This window comes from Bos indicus x Bos taurus, chromosome 9, assembly GCF_003369695.1.
Source record: "Bos indicus x Bos taurus breed Angus x Brahman F1 hybrid chromosome 9, Bos_hybrid_MaternalHap_v2.0, whole genome shotgun sequence".
NCBI classification, from domain to species: Eukaryota; Metazoa; Chordata; class Mammalia; order Artiodactyla; family Bovidae; genus Bos; species Bos indicus x Bos taurus.
The window spans coordinates 95032551-95053424 of record NC_040084.1 but is presented as its reverse complement, the minus strand read 5'-3'; the positions used below and the strand labels follow the sequence as shown (position 1 = coordinate 95053424).

General features: G+C 40.3%; 1 protein-coding gene across 2 annotated transcripts in view; it reads left to right on the top strand.

Moving 5' to 3' along the window:
- The first annotated feature begins 41 nt into the window (after window positions 1–41).
- SERAC1 (serine active site containing 1) overlaps window positions 42–20874 on the top strand; it is a 54256-nt gene continuing 33423 nt past the window's right edge. The window contains exons 1-6 of one of the 2 annotated variants that reach the window (XM_027551941.1): window positions 42–160; window positions 12460–12578; window positions 13299–13390; window positions 14481–14517; window positions 16747–16883; window positions 19983–20072. In XM_027551941.1, the coding sequence (XP_027407742.1) occupies window positions 13300–13390; window positions 14481–14517; window positions 16747–16883; window positions 19983–20072 (355 nt within the window). In that variant the 5' untranslated portion in view covers window positions 42–160; window positions 12460–12578; window position 13299. The remainder of the gene's footprint in view (window positions 161–12459; window positions 12579–13298; window positions 13391–14480; window positions 14518–16746; window positions 16884–19982; window positions 20073–20874) is intronic. The other variant, XM_027551942.1, reaches the window with a different exon arrangement.

Here is a 20874-nt window from a genome sequence, read left to right as displayed (position 1 = left end):
GGGGCTTCTTGCGGGGCGGGGCGAGGTGAGGGCGGGGTCACGTGTCGCCCGCTACTGGTGGAGGGGCGGGGACTGGTAGCGGTGGGCTGGGGCGGGTTCCCCGCGGACTTGCTCCTGCGTGAACTGCCAGGGGACTGTAGCCGCCTCCGTGCGCCGGCAGGTAAGGAAGGTAGGGCTGGGCTCGTGGGTGGGGGCGGATGCAGGCCTCGGCGAAGCCGGGCACTGCGGGCCGTGCGGCGGGCGGCGACGCGGCGCGGCCGGGGCGCCCCAGGGAGGGCGCGCGGCCCCTGGCTGACCCGCTGACCCGGCGCTGGGCGTGAGGTGAGGGCCTGTTTCCCCGCCTCGGCAACCCAGCTCTGCTTTCCCGGTCGCCACCCTCCTCTTAATTCCAGTCCCAGGCCCAGAGAGCACCTGCCGGTACCGTCGGCCACAGGAAGGATGGTGAAAATGAGGAGGAAACAAGTATCCGCAGTTCAGATCGGAACCTTTCAGACCACAGCTTCTATAGCTGTGACGCGAGAGGATGAATAAGATTGAATGCTAATGGGTCCTCCGAGCCCGGAGGAAAGACCCAGAGAGTTCTAAAATTACTTCCTTGCCCAGATTCCCGAATCTGTAGTCTAATACTCTGGCCACCTGATGGGAAGAGTCCACTCATTGGAAATGATCCTGATGCTGGGAAAGACTGGGGGCAGGAGGAGAAGGGGAACAGAGGATGAGATGGTTAGATAACATCACCCAACCTAATGGATATGACTTGAGCAAACTCGGGGACATAGTGGAAGACAGAAAGGGCCTGGCATGCTGCAATCCATAGGGTCGCAAAGAGTCGGACTCCACTTAGCTACTGAACAACAATGTATTGGAGCTCTAATTGTTTTTTTACCAGTCGAGAAATGAGGTTTCTTGCTTTCTGTTCCTTAGGTGAAATTGTACTTCTCCAATTGTGTGTTCATGTGATTTAGGAACCTGGCTCTTTTATTTATTTCCCTCTTTCTTTGCTTCAAATCTTTCCGGTCCGGTTGGTTTCCATGCTGCTGCTCATGCTCGTTCCCTCCCTCTCTCTAATCTGCCCCAACTCTCGTTGTTCCTAAATATATTCTTTCTTTTTTTTTTCTTCTTGAATGCATTCTCCTCTTTCACTGTCTCATCAGTTCCATCACATCAAACCTCTATGCTTGTGCTCCAGGTGGTGGCCAGATGCCTGCATGTTAATGACCTGTGAGAATTCTAAAGAATTCCTCCCAACCTGAATTAGACCTTACTTCACCATCACTTCAAAATCTGCTTTTCTTCCCTTGTTTTTCCAAATCATCTAGATTTAAAATCGCCATTTTTTTCAACAAACATTTTGTGCAGTATATGTCAGACCCTATTCTAGACATTGAACTTACAATGTGAGCTGGCAACTTAAATATAGGCAGGGAAAAGGACACTAAAAATCAGATAACTAGAAGGTTAATTGATAGGATGTGATAATGAAGAACTGGAAGGGCTTTGTTTGTTAGGAGGTCATCAAAAATGACCTTCAATTCAAGCAGATTTCTGAATAAAAGAGTAACTTCTACACACCAGCAATAACTGGGAATTTTAATAATAAAAAGATGCTATTCATAACAGTATTGAAAACTGAAGGTATCTGGAAATAGATCAAACTAAAGGTACATTGTCCTTTAAGGAGAAAATTATAATGCTCTATTGAAACACATAAAAGAAGACCCAAGTAAATGCAGCCGTATGCCATATTCATTGGAGAAGGAAATGGCAACCCACTCCAATATTCTTGCCTGGAGAATTCCATGGACAAAGGAGCCTTGGCGGGCTACAGTCCATGGGGTTGCAGAGAGTCAGACACAACTGAGTGACTATCACTCACTCACCATATTCTTGGGGTAGGAAGACTCAGTATTCTAAAGATGTCCATTTTCTCCAAATCTACGGATTTGTTGAAATTCCAATTAAAATTGGAATATGGTTTTTCATGGAGCTTCACATGTTGAACCTAATATGTCTATGAAAAGACAGAGCACCCGGAATTCCTAACTCAATTTTGAAGAAAAACTCTCTGCCTTCTAGGTATCAAAACAATATAAAACCATAATAATCAAGACTCCTGGCTTAATTACTGGTCTTGATTTAGGGACAGGAAAGTAAACCCGTGGAACAGAAGAGAGAGCTTAGAAACATGCTCATATACATATGGAAGTATACCACCAAGTAGTAGTACAGAAGCACAGTGTATTCAGTAAATGATGCTGAGCTATGTGGTATCCATATAGATTGAAGACAAAATTGGATTCCTACTTCACATCATTTATAACAGCAATTTCCAAATGGACTGAAGACCTAAGTGTGAAAGACACACCTGAAAAATACTTAGAAAAAAATATAGGCGGCTATGTTGTTTCTGGGAAAGATTTCTTTTTTGTTTCTTTGCGTTAAATAACGTGTCACATAAAATTTACCATTTTAACCACATACAGTGTACAATTCAGGGATATTCATGTTATCATGCCATCATTACTACTGCTTGTCTACAGAAGCAGAATCACTAACTACTAACTAGTTAGTAATCGAACCCGAGTCTCTTATGTCTCCTACATTGGCAGGCAGGTTCTTTACCACCAGCACCACCTGCAAAGCCCCAAGATTTATTATAAAACTGCAGTAATCAGTACTGTGTGATTTTACATAAGGGTACACAAATAGATCAGTGGAATGCAGTGTAGTACAGAAATAGGCCCTACTTATTTAATCAATTGATTTTCAACCAAGGCACAAAGTCGATTCAATGAGGATAGGGAAATGTTTTCAACAAATGATGCTGGGCCTATTGGCTATTCATATAGAGGGGGAAAAAATGAACTTCAACTCCTGTCTCACATCCATACATGAGTCCTGGAAAAACCATAGCTTTGACTAGATGGATGTTTGTCTGCAAAGTGATGTCTCTGCTTTTCAATATGCTGTCTAGGTTTGTCATAGCTTTCCTTCTAAGGAGCAAACATCTTTTAATTTCATGGTTGCAGTCACTGTCTGCAGTGATTTTGGAGCCCAAGAAAATCTGTCACTGTTTCTACTTTTTCCCCTTCTGTTTGCCATGAAGTGATGGGACTGGGTGCCATGATCTTAGTTTTTTGAACGTTGAGTGTTAAGGCAACTTTTTCACTCCCCTCTTTCACCTTCATCAAAGAGGCTCTTTAGTTCCTCTTCACTTTCTTCCATTAAAGTCATATCATTTGCATATCTGAGGTTGTTGATATTTCTCCCTGCAATCTTTGTTCCAGTTTGTGAGTCACCCATCCCAGCATTTCGCATGATATATTCTGCATAGAAGTTAAATAAGCAGGGTGATGTACCTGCTTATTTAACCTTTTAAAAATAGCCTTGGCATACCTTTCCCAATTTTGATGAAGTCAAGTAGGCCTTAGGAAGCATTATTACAAACAAAGCTTATAGAGGTGATGAAATTCCAGCTGAGCTATTTAAAATCCTGAAAGATGATGCTTTTAAAGTGCTGCAGTGAATATGCCAGCAAATTTGAAACTCAGCAGTTTTCATTCCAGTCCCAAAGAAGGGCAATGCCAAAGAATATTCAGACTACCATACAGTTGTACTCATTTCACATGCTAGCAAGTTGATTCTCAAAATCCTTCTACTAGGCTTCAGCAGTATGTGAACTGAGAACTTCCAGATGTACAAGCTGGATTTAGAAAAGGCAGAGGAACCAGAGATCAAATTGCTAACATCCACTGGATCATAGAAAAAGAAATTTAAAAAAAAAAGAAATCTGCTTCATTGACTACACCAAAGCCTTTGACTCTGTGGATCACAACAAATTGTGGAAAATTCTTAAAGAGATGGGAATACCAGACCACCTGACCTGTCTCCTGAGAAGCCTGTATGCATGACAAGAAGTGACAGTTAGAACTGGAGCTGCATATCTGAATCTGGGGCACAGTTTGTTCATGAGGGCCCAGTGGTTCCCCATGGGCTGTATATGCTGTCTCTGGCAAGTGTTCCTTTTCCCTTTGCCTACAGCCCCTTTTTGTTAATCCAGGGAACAGCTGCCGTCACGGCACAGTGGCAGAAATTATAGTTACTGCTCAAAATATCCCATAGTCCTAGGGGGCAAGGAGGGCATGGGTTTTCCCAAAGCTTTGCCTTCTGACTTTCTACCCCCCAGTATAGTGGACCACTGCTTAGATGCCAGTTTGGCTTCTGGTTCAATCAGCATGCTTAGTAAGCTCTGCTGTGTGTTTCTATCAGCCCGTTCGCAGAAGTGGTTCTTAGCATTTTTGCCATTATTTTCTAGGTCTGATTTGTGCATTGACTCAGAGTATCATTTGTCTTCTAGGCTGCTTTCTTCACCTGTCCCTTCTTCCTGAAATAGTAGCCCTGTTAATCCATCTATCTGCATTAATAGTCCCTTTTCTTTTCCATGACCGTATTCCTTGGTGGCCATTCCTCTCTGGCTCATCCCCTTTAGCCAGCCCCAGGTCCCTCAGTATCTCTCTCTTCTCTTAGGTTTTGGCCAGTGTTGCTCAAGTCACCACAGGTGTTGGTTCAGTTGGGGAGTGATTGGTTGGGTGCAGTTCGGGTAAAGAGTATTCGCCAAAAAGTATTAGGTGCCCCAGATCACAGTAATATGAGTAAGGGTGGTGCCCAAATTCAGTATGGTTTCTGTGGTCCACCTGGCCTCCTGTAACATTCCACATCTTTTGTGGGTTTGAGCACGGTTAAACTATCTTACTTCCCTGGTGGCTCAGATGGTAAAGTGTCTGCCTACACTGCGGGAGACCTGGGTTCAATCCCTGTGTTGGGAAGATCTCCTGGAGAAGGAAATGGCAACCCACTCCAGTATTCTTGCCTAGAAAATCCCATAGATGGAGGAGCCTGGTAGGTTACAGTCCATGGAGTGGCAAAGAGCTGGACACAACTGAGCGACTTCACTTTCAAACTGATTCTGGTCAGGGGCTAGCAGAGGCAGGAGGTAACCTTGAGGATGGGGCCCACCTGCAAAAAAAAGGCTGGTACGTGTGAGGGCAAAGCACAACAGGAAACACAAGTGGCAGACAGCACTTCACATTATAACCCGGACCCTGCAGAGGATGCTGCCATCCAGTCCTGTTGACACACACCCACAATGAGCTCTCCCTAGCCGATTGTGGGACAATCACTCCAAAAAATTCTGCCTTAGTCTGGGCCCTATATAGTACCATACGTTATGAAAATGGGAAATAGATGGGGAAACAGTGGAAACAGTGTCAGACCTTATTTCTTTGGGCTCCAGAATCACTGCAGATGGTGACTGCAGCCATGAAATTAAAAGACACTTACTCCTTGGAAGGAAAGTTATGACCAACCTAGATAGCATATTGGAAAGCAGAGACATTACTTTACTAACAAAGGTTTGTCTAGTCAAGGCTATGGTTTTTCCAGTGGTCATGTATGGATGTGAGAGTTGGACTGTGAAGAAGGCTGAACGCCGAAGAATTGATGCTTTTGAACTGTGGTGTTGGAGAAGACTCTTGAGAGTCCCTTGGACTGCAAGGAGATCCAACCAGTCCATTCTGAAGGAGATCAGCCCTGGGTTTCTTTGGAAGGAATGATGCTAAAGCTGAAACTCCAGTACTTTGGCCACCTCATGCGAAGAGTTAACTCATTGGAAAAGACTCTGATGCTGGGAGGGATGGGGGCAGGAGGAGAAGGGGACGACAGAGGATGAGATGGCTGGATGGCATCACCGACTCGATGGACGTGAGTCTGAGTGAACTCCGGGAGTTGGTGATGGACAGGGAGGCCTGGAGTGCTGCGATTCATGGGGTCGCAAAGAGTCGGACACGACTGAGTGACTAAACTGAACTGAACTGAAAGGCTGAATCTAAATTAGAGAGTGACAGAAATGGGTACTTCAGTTCCAAAGTAGTGTAATTATAGTGAAAGGGTAAAGTAACTTGATCTTGAGAGTCCGAACTAGTTTCCAGGATCAGATAAGAGAACTTTGCTCAAGCAACCAAACAGTTGCAGCCCTTATCTTAATGTTAGGAGCCATCCTGTTTGTTCTTCCTGTTTCTTCTAAAGAGTTAAAAGTCTGTTAAGGGCTTTCAGCAGCAGCTTTCCCCTTTATTGTGTTGATGGCCAGGAGGGATCCTCCTTCACTTGGATGAATCCAAGGCTTAACATCTTCAAGTTTAGCAGAAAAATTAGTTACTAGCAAAACCTGATGAGGCTCCACCCACTGGGTGGGATTGGTTTTCTGGGAGTACTTCTTTCCAGGTTTTTTGGATGGGGGACATCTGTATGATATACTTCATCCTGCTTTGGTGAGAGTGATAACTTCTGCCTTTTTGGAGGAAGTAGCTGGTACTAGACTTTCTGCCCGTAAGACTTCTTGTGAGGTCGCTACCCGCATGTCTGCTTTATAACTTCCGTAGTCCATGAAACTGTTCCTATTAGTGAAGTGTCTAACAGACTCCCATTGGAGTATTTAAAAATAATGTGGAATTAAAATAGTAGGCAAAAATACCTAAAAAGATAGAGATTGGATTAGATTTAAAGCATTCTCATTTGGGACAATTTTTGTATTGCTTTAAGTTTATACTTAATGTAGCATGTTAAAAATGTATTTTTTAAATGAATAGAAATAAATGATATAACTTTAAACCAGTTAAAGGGTAATAAAGAAAACTTGATTTATCCCACATACAGTACATGTAAATGGATTAAGCTTATCTGTTAAAAGATTTTGGAATTAAATATATATGATATCAAAAGACTATAAGCATGATTGGGGAAAATGATGCACATGTTGAAAGAAAAATGGAAAGTAAATATTAACATGAAATAGGACTTAAGGCAATAAATATTAATAGGGATAACGAGGGATCAGATACGATGATGAACAGGGTACTAAGGTTCCAACAGTCTTAAGTTTTTATACACCTAATGACATGTCTTTTCACATCATGACCAAAATATGACCATATTCGTTTGGCACAGTGAGGGGGTTCTATAGTAGAAGGTAAGATGCATGAGGGCAGGTACATAGTTTTCATATTCATTACTGTATCTCCAGTACTTAAAACAGTTCCTGGTTTATAGGTGCTCAAGTATTTGTTGAATGAATAAATAATTTAAAGAAATAATGGACAAGTCCAAGGATACCATAAGGATAAGAAACCAGGATGAGAATTTTTAAAAACCTCTCTGAGGTACTAGAAGATCATGCAGTAAAGCCATAGTATACCTTTTAACAACAAAATTCATGAGCTTGCTATAATGGATATTATAAATTTTGCCCATAACAAAGAATAAGTTTATATGATACATTTATAAATATTGGTTGCAATTAGGTGGCAAAGCATGTCTTCACAATTCCAAAGAATCTATGCCATCTAGCACAATGAAAAGATAATCTTTAGAAATTTCATGTTTAAAGACTGGAAACAGAACTAAACAATCCACAGCTTGGAGGAGGTCTTGTCTCAGGTCAGATCTGGAGAAGGAAATGGCAACCCACTCCGGTGTTCTTGCCTAGAGAATCCCATGGACAGAGGAGTCCAGCAGGCCATGGTCCATGGGGTCGCAGAGTCGGACATGACTGAAGCGACTAAACACACACAGTGGAAATATCAGGACTTGTGAAATTGAAGTAAAGCAAAACTAGAGGGGAATTTATGGTTTTAAATGCACTATGAAACAGCAAGAAATGCTCATAATATATTAAGTTTTATTGAAGACGTTAAGAAAAGGACAGGGTAAATCCAAAGAAAGAAAGAAGATAGTGAAGAGCAGAAATAGAAAACAAAGTAAAACAGAGATGCTCAGCAAAACCAATAGATGAAGAAAATTAATAACATTTTCTATTAGTAAACTTTTAGAAGACAGCTGAAAAGTAAAAAAGAAACAAATAATGCTAGGAAGAAAAAAGGCAATTTTAGGGATAAAAAGATCATAGGAATAAGCAGGAATAGCTTTATGTTCATGATTTTGAAAAACCTAAATTCCCACTTTCTTGAAAAATAAATATTATCAAGACTAATTCAAGAAAAGAAAAATCTAAATTAGTAGTTATAGAAATAAAGTGAGTCTAAAAAAGATGCACATTAGCAGCCTAATGTGGACCTTGGTTAGATCCTAATTCTAATAGTCCAGTAGTGCAAAACCAAAGTTTATGAAACAATTGAAACATTCATTGGACATTTGATGATACTGAGGAATGTTTTTGGAGAGGGTAATAATGATGGTTAATTTTCTCAGCAGGCAATGGCACCCCACTCCAGTACTCTTGCCTAGAAAATCCCATGGACAGAGGAGCCTGGCAGGCTGCAGTCCATGGGGTCGCTGAGGGTCAGGCACGACTGAGCAACTTCACTTTCACTTTTCACTTTCATGCATTGGAGAAGGAAATGGCAACCCACTCCAGTGTTCTTGCCTGGAGAATCCCAGGAATGGCGGAGCCTGGTGGGCTGCCATCTATGGGGTCGCACAGAGTCGGACACGACTGAAGCGACTTAGCAGCAGTAGCAGCAGCAACATACTATAGTATTTAAGGGTTAAATAAGACATGACATCATGGAATTGCTTCAAAATAATTGAGTGTTATGGTGGTGGAGTGAATGTAGGTTACAGATTGCACTGTTCAATACTATAGCCACTAGCCATATGTGGGTAATTAAAATTAATTAAAATTTAAAATTTGAAATGACAGTTCCTCAGTCATATTAGCATATTTTCACATTAGTAGTAGGAAATCTCTTTCGTGCATAAGTTCTTTTGGCTAGAGCAGGTGTAGATGAAACAAGGTTGACCTTGTGTTGATAAGTTTTGAAGCTGAGTGATGAGAGATTCATTTTATTATTCTCTCCACATTTGTATACATTTGAAATTTTCCATGAAATGAGGAAACAAAGAAAAACCATGCATGACCTTTGTGGAGAAAATTACAAAAGATCTAAAAGAAGAACTGAAGATATACTTTTCATGAATGGAGAGGCTCCATATGATATCAGTTCAGTTCAGTTGCTCGGTCGTGTCCGACTCTTTGCGACCCCATGGACTGCAGGACACCAGGCCTTCCTGTCCATCACCAACTCCTGGAGTTTACTCAAACTCATGCCCATTGAGTTGGTGATGCCATCAAACCATCTCATCCTCTGTTGTCCTCTTCTCCCGCCTTTGATCTTTCACAGTATCAGGGTCTTTTCAAATGAGTCAGTTCTTCGCATCAGGTGGCCAAAGTATTGGAGTTTCAGCTTCAACATCAGTCCTTCCAATGAGTATTCAGGATTGATTTCCTTTAGGATGGACTGGTTGGATCTCCTTGCAGTCCAAGGGACTTTCAAGAGTCTTCTCCAACACCACAGTTCAAAAGCATCAATTCTCCCAAATTAAGTCTGTAAATTCAATTCAGTTCCATAAAAATCCCAATAGACAAGATAATTGTGAAAAGAATAGGGGCGGGGTGCTTACCTAGAAGCTATCGGCTTATTTTAAAGGTATGGCAATTAAGAAAGGTATTGTATCATGGATGCAGAGTTAGACAAATATAACAGTGGCACAGAACTCCAGAAATGGACCCCAGGTAGATTAGACCTTGGTGTAGCAAGCAGTCATTTCTAATCAGTGTGAAAACTATCTTTTGGTAGTAAATGGTCTTGGGATATTTGGTTTCAGGAGTATGATAATTTGACTTCAGACAACCTGGGTGTTTGTGGTGCTTCAGAGTGGAAATGTGCACTAGGCAGCTGAATATGTGTGTGAAGCTTAGCAGAGAGACTTGAATAGAAATAGTTATAGAAGTTTGGGAATCATAAGCTTACAGGTAAAACTTTATTATGAAAACACTGAAATTACTTAGCACGAGAAGATAGTATGAGGAAAAAAGAGGACCTCAGGTGGAACCCACTGCAACACTGACGTTTAAGGACTGGGTGGTGGCGCTGGTGGTAAAGAACCCACCTGCCAGTGCTGGAGATGTAAGAGCCTCAGGTTTGTTCCCTGGGTCTGGAAGATCCCCTGGAGGAGGGCATGGCAACCCAGTCCAGTATTCTTGCCTGGAGAATCCCAAGAACAGAGGAGCCTGGTGGGCTGCAGTCCATGGGGTCGCAGAGAGTCGGACACGACTGAAGCGATGTAGCATGCATGCACGCACGCACAGAGGCAGCAGAGCCAGCTGTAAGCCCATTGAGGGCACATCTCAGGTTTCCATCCCCTGCAGGCGGTGGGTGCTTAGTAAGTTTTTGCCAAGTGAGTAATGGGATGGAGTGGCCAGAAATGTGAGAATTCAGCCTAGAAGACCCGGTGTCACAGTAGCTAGAGGAGAGAAAGAGGGAGCAGTCAAACGCTTCAGACAAAGACCGGAAGATGGTGACTGAAAAGTGGCTTTCGCAGCAAAGATGTCACTCACTGGTGACCCTGGGGAGGGCCAGTCTAGTGTTTCAGGAAGACACACTGGGGAAAGAGTCTTAAGAAATGCAGGTGACAGACGTGCAATGGGAAAGAGAAGTGGTGGCGGATTGGAGGTCAGGTCGGGGCTTGGCAGAGCATGTGGATGTTCAGAGCAGTCGTGGGCGTGAAGAGACTGCCACCACTTGAGGAGGTGAGAGAAGTTTTTGTGTTTTGATGGGAGAACACTGGACATCTAGTATTTCGAGGGGAGGAGTAGAAAGAGCTGAAAGAGAGTGTGTGAAGATACAGAAGAGAAAGTTAATGAATGGATCAAGGTCCCTGTGGAAGTGAAAGAGATGAGAACATAGATGATACATTTCCCCGTGAGGAAGGATGAGACCTTTTCCTCAGAAATAGGAAAGAATAGTGCTGATAAAAGTCCATTTGCAATCTGGAGAAGGTGATGCAGATAACGATGTAAAAAACAGCCAGGGTAGATTTCCTGTGATATTATGAAGCTTAGGCTTGGGGGTGCCTTAATCACATGGGCACCTTTGAGCACTCAGAATTGGTAGGACCTGTCATGTCTTAGGGAGGGAGGAAGATCAGAGTATAATCCCGAAGCATTTCTTTGTAAGCACTTCCGAAGGATTACCTAACGAAACTCCAAAAGAAAGGTATCAACATTTCTAGGACTCCAGGAATTTATTGTGGTATCTTTTCTCATTCTAAATTACTTTCATTTTAGTACCTAATTTGATATTTGTGGTTTTGTGTGTAGTGTTTTTTTTTTTTTAAAAGGAACTTCCTACCCTTCTCCTACCCCACTATTTGAATACAATTTATTTCCCTCAATACCTCAGTCAATCCCTGCTTGTAGGTATGGGGGCAGAAGTTGAAGGAGTTCATAGGCTTCATTTTCTGAGCGAAGTGAGAGACAAATCATTTGAAAGGGATGAAGGGAGCATAGCCCGCTTCGCAGAGTTCGTGGCTATTTAGGGCAGTTGCTGTGAGGGTAAGAGAGAAACGATCAGGGACAGCAGAGATCATTCTGGGAGCCCACTCCCAGTTTGTCTTGTGGCCCCTGTCCCCCGTCTTGGCTGTCCCAAGTGTCGGAACAGAGAAAACACGTTTCAAGTTGGGGCTGCAGGATAGTATTACTAGAAAGAGGAGGGCTCTGCTGAGCGTCCCTTGTGGCTGAACTGGTAAAGAATCCACCTGCAATGCAGGAGACCTGGGTTCAATCCCTGGGTTGGGAAGATCCCCTGGAGAAGGGAAAGGCTACCCACTCCAGTATTCTGGCCTGAAGAATTCCATGGACTATAGTCCATGGGGTTGCAAAGAGTTGGACACAACTGAGTGACTTTCACTCACTCACTCACTCAACTGGTGTGTTGAGGGAGCAGGTAGAAAGAAGGTGAAGTGATGTACCCCGGAGTTGAGGCGAGTCTGGAAGAAAGTAGAACCATGAGATAGCTGCTCACTCCCGGGAAGGCAAAGATGGAAGGTTTGTTGAGGCTGGAGAGCAGTGAACTGGAAGTAGTCTAGATGCTGAGAGAGTTGAACGTTAGAGAATTAGATATGGAGCAGCTTATTCTAGAAAAAGCTGAAAGGGCCAGTGTTGGCATTTGAGGAAATCTAGAGGGAAGGAAGATGGAGTAGATTTCTGCTGCACTCAGACATATTCAGGATGTGGTGGAGGGCAACCTGCTCAGGTGTGTGTGTGTGTTTAAGGTAATACTGTGAAAATTTTTGTGAAGTGACAGCAACTCTTTAAACAAGTGAGAAAATAAGAAACAGTGACCTTTAAAACAGTGATCTTTACAAGTTTACCTGTTGCTTAAACAGTTTGCTTAATCAGTTGATGTACTAGAACCACAAGAAAATTTTTTAAGCTTTTTATTTTGTGTTATTCCTAACAGATTTTCTTACACCAAGCATTAGTTAGATTATTTTCCCTCTACTCTCTGTAAGGCTGCCAGATGTTTTTACTGTATTAAAATAAACCAAAGACCATTTCTTACGAGTTCCTCAAGGCATCTTCTTTCTTTTCTCTTATTCCAAAAGAAAAAAGAAGAAATGTTTCATCCGGAGACAGCCTGATTCTAGAATACTGAGGTGTTCTAAAAACCATCGCATCATATTTAGATCACCTTCACTTAGTTGGTTAAATCGTTGCATGAAAGGTGAGTGATTAGATAGTTGAGCAGCATCTTCTTTGTCAGGATGCCACTAAGTAACAATTAAATTTCAAAGATTTTAAACAATATTGGGTACCATCTTAAAGGATTTGAAGAAGGGCTAAACGCTTCCATGGGTCCTAAGTATATCTTCCATTCAGAGTGCTTTTCACTTCTGTAGGGACTTCACAGTCACCAAAGATAAATATAAGTATCTATCTATATGCATATGTATCAAAGGCATTTAAAGTTTTTTGACACCCATATTGATATTCTCAATAACCTCTTTTCCTATTTCCTACTAATCATTGTTCACAATTGGATACGGTTTGAATAATAATCGTCAAGGTACCAGCAAAATACTATTCTAATAAGTCTGCTTTAAATTTTTAAGGGAGAAATTTTGTTTTAATAGAAAAGTTTTTTTTCCAAGTCTTGAAACATCTAACTCTGTGGTCAATCTACTGTGATTGTGACATGTTCTTTTTTTTTTCATTGTATGATTCCAATTATAATAACATTTTGTAAGTGACAAAACTATAGAGATAGTAAAAAGGCCCGTGTTTGCCAGGGTTTAGAGGAACGTAGAGGGAAGGGATGAATATAGAATGCACAGTCAATTTTTAGAGCAGTGGAACTACTCTGTAATGATGTGTTCTTATAATTAAAAGAAATATTTTAATTACATGCTAAATTAAATCTGTTAAAATTGTTCTAAATACACAGAATGTCCCTGGCTGCTTATTGTGTCATCTGCTGTAGAAGAATGGGAACCTCTACTCCTCCGCCAAAAAGCAGCACATACTGGAGAGATATCAGTGAGTACAGTTTAAACGACAGTATTTTCTTGTAGAAACAGTGATAGAATTCTGGTTAAGTTTCCAGGGTGGTCCGCAAAGACTTATTTAATCTGTGATAAATCTCAGATTTGTTTACAACTTTTCTGGACTGATGGTTCACCCCCAGTTTGTAGGCCCAGAGGCAGGCATAGTCCTTTTTCTTGGGAATCTCCCCCTCCCTTTGCTCCTGTCAGGTTCGTACTCATCCTTGTAAATTCAAGTCTCACTCCATTCTTCAGCAGCTGTTTATTAAGCTCCTATACCACTGGCGCCAGGCCCATGTATTAGGTTCTGGGAATTCAGTGGAGAGCCAGGAAGATGTTTCGCTTGCCCTCTAAGAACTTAAGGTCTAGCACCAATGTCCTGTCTTTATTTGTAAATGTTTATGTTTATTACTAACCTTTATTTGTAAAATGAGAATATTACCTAGGCCATCTTTCATTCATTCTGCTGTGTGCTGGGTACTACTAGGCCCTGAGGGTACAGTATTGAATAAGACAAAGTCTGTCCTCATGGAGCTTCCTTTTGGTCTTTAAGAGAGATCAGTTTTTAGGATAGATCCTTTTCATCTGGAAAATTCTGTGATTTTGTATTTTAAAAATACAAAAAGGAGTGGAACAGAGAAGGGAGCTTTTCTTCTCTCATCATTTCTAGCGGAACAAACTCAAGAGTGGTGAATATACTGTAGGGCAGCAGAAAAGTCTGTGAGTCTGCGCTCTGTCTCCAGGGCTTAGTGAAAAAGAAACATCCTAGTATGAAGGAACAGGGCCAGCAGTATAGGAGGAAACAAACCAGCTGCTCCTCAGGAAGTCCAGGAAGCCATCTTGGAATAAAGAAGACTTCCTGGAATTATCCTCTTTCCTGTTCTGGAACTGTTTCCTAGAACTTGGGAGGAATGTTTGGGCTGATATGTGGGGAAGTCAGTGGAGAGTTCCTTAACCCTCAGTAGGGAGGAGAAATGTTTTCTTGGCAGCATTATTTGAAGCTCTGAACAAAACCCGGAACAAAGCTTCTATACATCCAACAAATTATACATTGACATTGTCTTTTTTTCCCTTTCTTTTTGAAGGAAATATAATAAAGTTTACTGGATCACTTATTTTAGGGTAAGTGTCAACTGTGAAATGTTAATTGACTTCATTATACTACTGTTTGAGAGCCCAGTGGAAGGAATTTACAGGTAGCATAGGGGTACTGAAAGGGTATAGATTTTGGAATCTGCGAACATGTGGATTCATCACTGGTTAATCACTGGTTCTGTCACTTCAGTGTTGTCTTGATCCAGTTACTTTAAGCCCTGAGGAGTGTTTTCTCTTGGATCTAAGTGTAGATCTGGGAGTTCTGCCCTGGCACTGTTGCTCTGAGGAAAGCACTTGGCAAGTACAGAGCAGGCACTCACTGATTAGCTTTCACATACCTAAGATCACATCTTGTGTTAGGTTATGAAGAGGTTCAAGAAAGCTGAAATCAACTATAGTCAAAATTATTTTTGAAAGTCCTTTGAGTCACCATAAAGCTGTTATGAAAGGAATTGAGGTTGACTGAGAAAACCACTAGATTGACACTCCCATTTCATGCTGTTTCAGAGGCACATGTTTAATGAATGGAGTGATTTTCTTCCAAAGGTTGTTATTTTTCATTCTCTTTTCTTCTTTTTGGAGAGGAGGGATGGATATATATTAAGTGTATGTCCAATGCTGCTCTAGTGTTTCTGTTAATAATATTCTTTTTCATTAGTGTAAATATGAAATCAAGTCTTAGATACTAAAATGATAAAGTAGATATATTTGCCATTTTATCCAAATACATACATTTCTCCATGACATTATAAGGTAAGACAGAACATATTTAGAGGATTTTTTTCCTTGGACTCATTCCAGGCAAAAGATACATGTTATATTCTTTTCTATGATGCAGTTTCTTTGTTTATATCATAGTAAAATTCAGGAATATTGTGAAAAATCACAATTTCTAGTAAAGAGTTTTGTCTTTCATGAAACATGCGATAAAAATACTGAATAGATTTGTTTGTTTTGGCTGCCCTGGTTGATCCCCGCAGAGAGGTGGTGACTCTCGAGAGCTTTCTCTCCATTCTTCTGGTGCTGGCGGTGTCTGGCCTTTCTGTCTTCCTTGCTTTTGCTGTAGGGTGGGAAGCTTGGGAAAAGGCTTCATATAACTGTTGTTTCTAAGCTCTGAGTTCACAGAGTGCAGCCTTTGTGTCTGGATATAAGGAGTGTGTAGGTCAGTCTGACTAGGGGAAAAATCCTGCACTTTAGGATGTACAACATTGTATTTCACTTAAAAACAAATTCCAGTTTGCTTCCCCCCACCTCCACCGTGCAGCTTGCAGCATCTTAGTTTCCCAGCCAAGGACTGGACCTGGGCCCTTGGCAGTGAAAGGGCAGAGTCCTAACCACTGGGTCGTCAGAGCAGTCCTTGTGTTTCACTTCAAATATTTGATTTTAGGTTTAACGCTTAGGAGAGAAGAAATTTTCATATGCTGGTGTTAAGGAGTACAGATTGACTAATCTTTTTAAAAAACACTTTGGCATTATCTAGTAAAGTTGAACAATATGTAAATACTTTCAGAAAGTCTATAATTTTATTTCTAAGTATGTATCTTGGAGGAACATATGTATCTATAGAACACGAGTATGTATCTTAGAGGAACATATACACATGCCTACAGTGCAGAAGTATATGGTGTGTATATAACACACTGTTTGTAATTGACTCAAAACAGAAATTCCCTAAATGCCCGTCTGTGGTAGAATGGATAAGTAAGTCATTATATAGCCACACAGTGGATGAATCACATGCCACGTGAAAATACAAATGCTTGAGCTCGAGATACATGTAACAACATGGGTGAATCTCACAGGAAGAAAGCTGAACTAAAGTGTACATACAGTGAGATTCCATTCCTTTGACATTCACAGACAAAATTAGGCCTTGTTGTTTAAAGGTTCGTGTTTAGGTGGTGAACTATAAAGAATAGCAAGGATATTATTATAATCAGAGAATAATAATTGGCTATAAAGATGAGAGACAGGGTCAGGATCAGGGAGGGACGCACTGTGGGCTTCTGGGTACTGTTAATGCTTTTTGCCTGGGAATGTAATGCAGATATTTCTTATTATTTGTTAAGCTGAAATGTGTATATACATTTGTATATATATATGTATAATGTATGTTATATACACATTACCGTATTCATACTATGTTTCCCAATAAAAAAGAAAGAAAAAGTTCTACAGAAAGCTTATTAAAAAAGAGTGGCTCCTGTGTTATATTTAGATTATATGTTTATGATGAATTTTTTGTTTCTTTTTAAGAGGCTCTTTATTTATTACATATGAAGTTCTGGCCTTGAAGAAGTCTTTGACATTAGATACTCAAGTGATAGAAAGAGAAAAAATGAAGTCATATATATATGTGCACACAGTTTCTTTAGATAAAACAGAAAATCATGGTAAGTTCATGGTCATGGTAAAGTAATCCCATCTTTGTGAACAATGGAAGTTAGTTATTGAATTTAAAAAATGAGTATTTAGGAATGTAAATTGGTACAAACACTATGGAAAACAGTATTCAGATTCCTTAAAAAATTAACAATAGAACTATATTAGAACCAGCAATTCCATCCCTGGGTATTTATTCAAAGAAAATTCTAAAAGATTATTCATCCCTCTATTCAGTGCAGCATTATTTACGATAGCCAAGATATGAAAGCAGCCTAAGTGCCCATCAATAGATGAATGGATAAAGAAGATATGTGTGTGTATATACACAACGGAATATTGCTCAGCCATAAAAAGGAATGAAACCTTGCCATTTGTAACAACACGATAGACCCAGAGGGTATAATGCTGATTGAAATAAGTCAGACAGAGAAAGACAAAATACTGTGTGATTTCATGTATATGTGGAATCTAAAAATCGAACATGAGTAAACAAAACAGAAACCAAATCATTTATACAGAACACCTACACGTGGTTGCCAGAGGAGTGGGGTTTGGGGAAAGAGAGAAATAGGCAAGGGAGATTGAGAGGTACAATCTTTTGGTTATAAATAAATGAGTTACAGATATAAAGTATTCAGTGTGGGGAATGTGGTCAGTAATTATGCAGTACTCTTGTATGGTGAGAGATGATAACTAGATTTAGTGTGCTGATCATTTTGAAATATATAGAAGTATGAAATTACTTCATGTGACTGGCAGAAATTAGAACTAAAATGTTTCACAGTAAAGGAAAATTTTCTTAGTTGTCTCCCAGCCATACTAACTGTATCAAACTAAAATGAAATAACTTTGTGAAGGAAAAGCTTCTCCCCAACCACCCAGTTTTAAAAGTGATCAGGAGGATTAGATACAGAACAGAGAAAAGTAGAAAAATAAAGGATATAAAAAATCCATAGTTCCTGCCCCAGTGATTGTTATATTGTGATATCAACAGTCCTGGTGGCTCAGTGGTCAAGAATCTGCCTGTCAATGTGGGAGACACAGGTTTGATCCCTAGGTTGGGAAGATCCCCTGGAGAAGGGAATGACAGCCCACTCTGGTATTCTTGCCTAGAGAACTCCATGGACAGAGGAGCCTGGCAGGCTACAGTCCATGGAGTTGCAGAGTCAGTCAGGACTTAGCAACTAAACAACAACAACAATACCAGTAACTAACACAATGTTGTAAGTCAATTATACATCAAGAACAAACAGACTCATAGAGAAGAGATCAGATTTGTGCTTACCATTGGCAGGGCACGTGGCGGCAGGGAGAATTGGATGAAGGTGGTCAAAATGTACAAACTTCCAGTTATAAGATAAATAAGTACTCAGGGTATAACGTACATTAATGAATATAAATGTAACTAACACTGTTGTATGTTATATATGAAAGTTATTATGAGAATGAATCCTCAGAGTTTTCCTTACAAGGAAAAATTTTTTTTCTATGTCTTTAATTTTGTATCCATGAGATGATAGATGTTCACTAAATGTTACGGTACTCGTTTCATGTGAGTCAAATCATTATGCTGTTTACTTTAAACTTATACGGACCTGTATGTCAATTGTTGTGCAATAAAACTTGAAGAAAAACCTATAAAAATTTTAAAAAATGAATACAACATTAATAAAAGAGGTTCAGCTAACTGTAAGAATAACCAGACCTGTAAGAACCAAGTTGCTAAGGAATTAATTGAAAATCAAATTTTGGACTTCACATATTTAACCCAAATTTGCAGCTCTCCTATAACTAAGTCAGGTGAAGACTAGCCAACTGTTTTAGTCTAAACTTGGAGTTCCTTGGTGGCTCAGCTGGTAAAGAATCCACCTGCTATGCGGGAGACCTGGATTCAATCCCTGGGTTGGGAAGATTCCCCTGGAGAAGGGAAAGGCTACCCACTCCAGTATTCTGGCCTGGAGAATTCCATGGACTGTACAGTCCGTGGGGTCACAAAAAGTCAGACATGACTGAGCGAGTTTCACTTTCACTTGGAGTTCTTTACTTCACGAGGACTGTCAGTTCAGACGCTGGTCCTCAGTTTAGCAAACATGAAAACATGATTTTTGTCACTTAGCTCAGAGGTATTTTTGTCTAAGGCATTTATTATTATGCACCCTAAACTCATGGGATGGATTCATAAATGTGAATGCCAACTTATTTACAGAGGGAAAAAAAAAATGTGTCATTAAGGTTGGAAAACCTGGCTCTACTAGTCGAAACCCTCCCCTCCTCCATATTTAGGTCAGATAGAAACCCAATTAGTAATCAGATGGTTGCTTGGTGAACATGAACTTTTAGAACAGAGTATCTTTTCATCAGGATATGGGTAGCCTGGCAAGTCATCACACTAGATTTACAGCTGCCTGTTGTACATCGTCAGCCAGAATAACCATGTCTGTGAGCACTTTACGTTCCCCGAGTCGGGCAGGTTCTGCTGCTCCCCTGTCTGCAGCTGTATCTATCACCGCCCTCTCTAGTCTGCATGTATTGTTAGTGTACCCTACTTATTTCAGCATGCTTTCATGGTGTGTTACATCAATTACACAGCTAGTTTTTATAGCATATAATTTACTTATATAGTAAAGCTGAATCTCACTAGTCACGTATCTCTAATTTTCGCTTTGAGAGGGGTATTTTTTGTGTGTGTGTGTAATTTTAATTTTATTTTATTTTTAAATTTTACATAATTGTATTAGTTTTGCCAAATATCAAAATGAATCCATCACAGTGAGAGGGGTATTTTTAAGTGACATTTTCTCAAATATAGTTAATCCTGTGTTGTATATGAGGATTTTTGTTAGCTTGAGTTAGTGTGTTTGCTTTTGTTTTGTTTTCACCTTTTCCCTGACTAGGAAAGTAATTTTGGAAGCGGGGTAGGAATTCGGAGACTCTGTGTTCCCATAATGGTTTTAGTTGCTTTAATAGTGACAGTAAAAAAAGAAAGATGCTATTTTACATTTTCTTTTTAAAAAATCAGAACTTAATTTATACATTTTTCTTTGAAGTATTGGAGCACAACATTAAGAGTACCTATTTGATTTTATTTACATCTGTAATCACTCTAGGAATCACCTACCAGGCAAGAAAAGAGCTTCACAAAGCAGTAAGAAAAGTATTAGCAACATCAGCCAGGATATTTCGGGGTCCATTTGCTGGTAAGTATCACATACTTAATTGAGAATCCTTATCAGTAATCTGAAAGTCATTCAATGATCAACCTGAGATTTTTTTTTCCATTTCTTGTGCTAAGATTTATTGTAGCTATGGAAAATTGAATAACCTTGTTCTCTTGGGCTATACTTAATTTTATGGACTTGATGCCTTGGAAAGATTTTTCCTTCTGTCTTTATGGATGCATTATTTTTAGATAGTTGTCCGACTCTTTGTGACACCATGGACTGTAGCCTGTCAGGCTTCTCCATCCAAGGGATTTATTTTCCAGGCAAGAGTACTGGAGTGGGTTGCCATTTCCTTCTCCAGCAGATCTTCCTGACCAAGGGATCAAATCCGGGTCTCCTGCATTGCAGGCAGACACTTTACCCTCTGAGCCACCAGGGAAGCCCAAATAAATATTGAGACTCTCTTGATGAATATTTCAAAATTATTTTTTAGAAAATCATTTCCATGCTTTCTCATATTGCATCAAAAATATAGATTCACAATTGGGCAAATCTACATTGTGGAGCTCCCTGTAAAAGGGCTGACCTGATCTCTTTACAAAGTTGGTGTGATGAAAAAGGAAAGGTGGGAAAACTTTCTAGAATTATTAAAGAGACTTAACCACATCCTGTTTTTTTTTTTTTAAACAGCTCTAAAGATATTTTGAGAAAAGTTGGAGGAATTTGAAGATGGAGTTAGACTGATTTTTAGACGATCTGGAAGATTTTTGTTAGTATTCTTAGGTGTTATAATGGCATTGTGATTATATAGGAGAATGTAGGCTTATTCTTAGGAGAT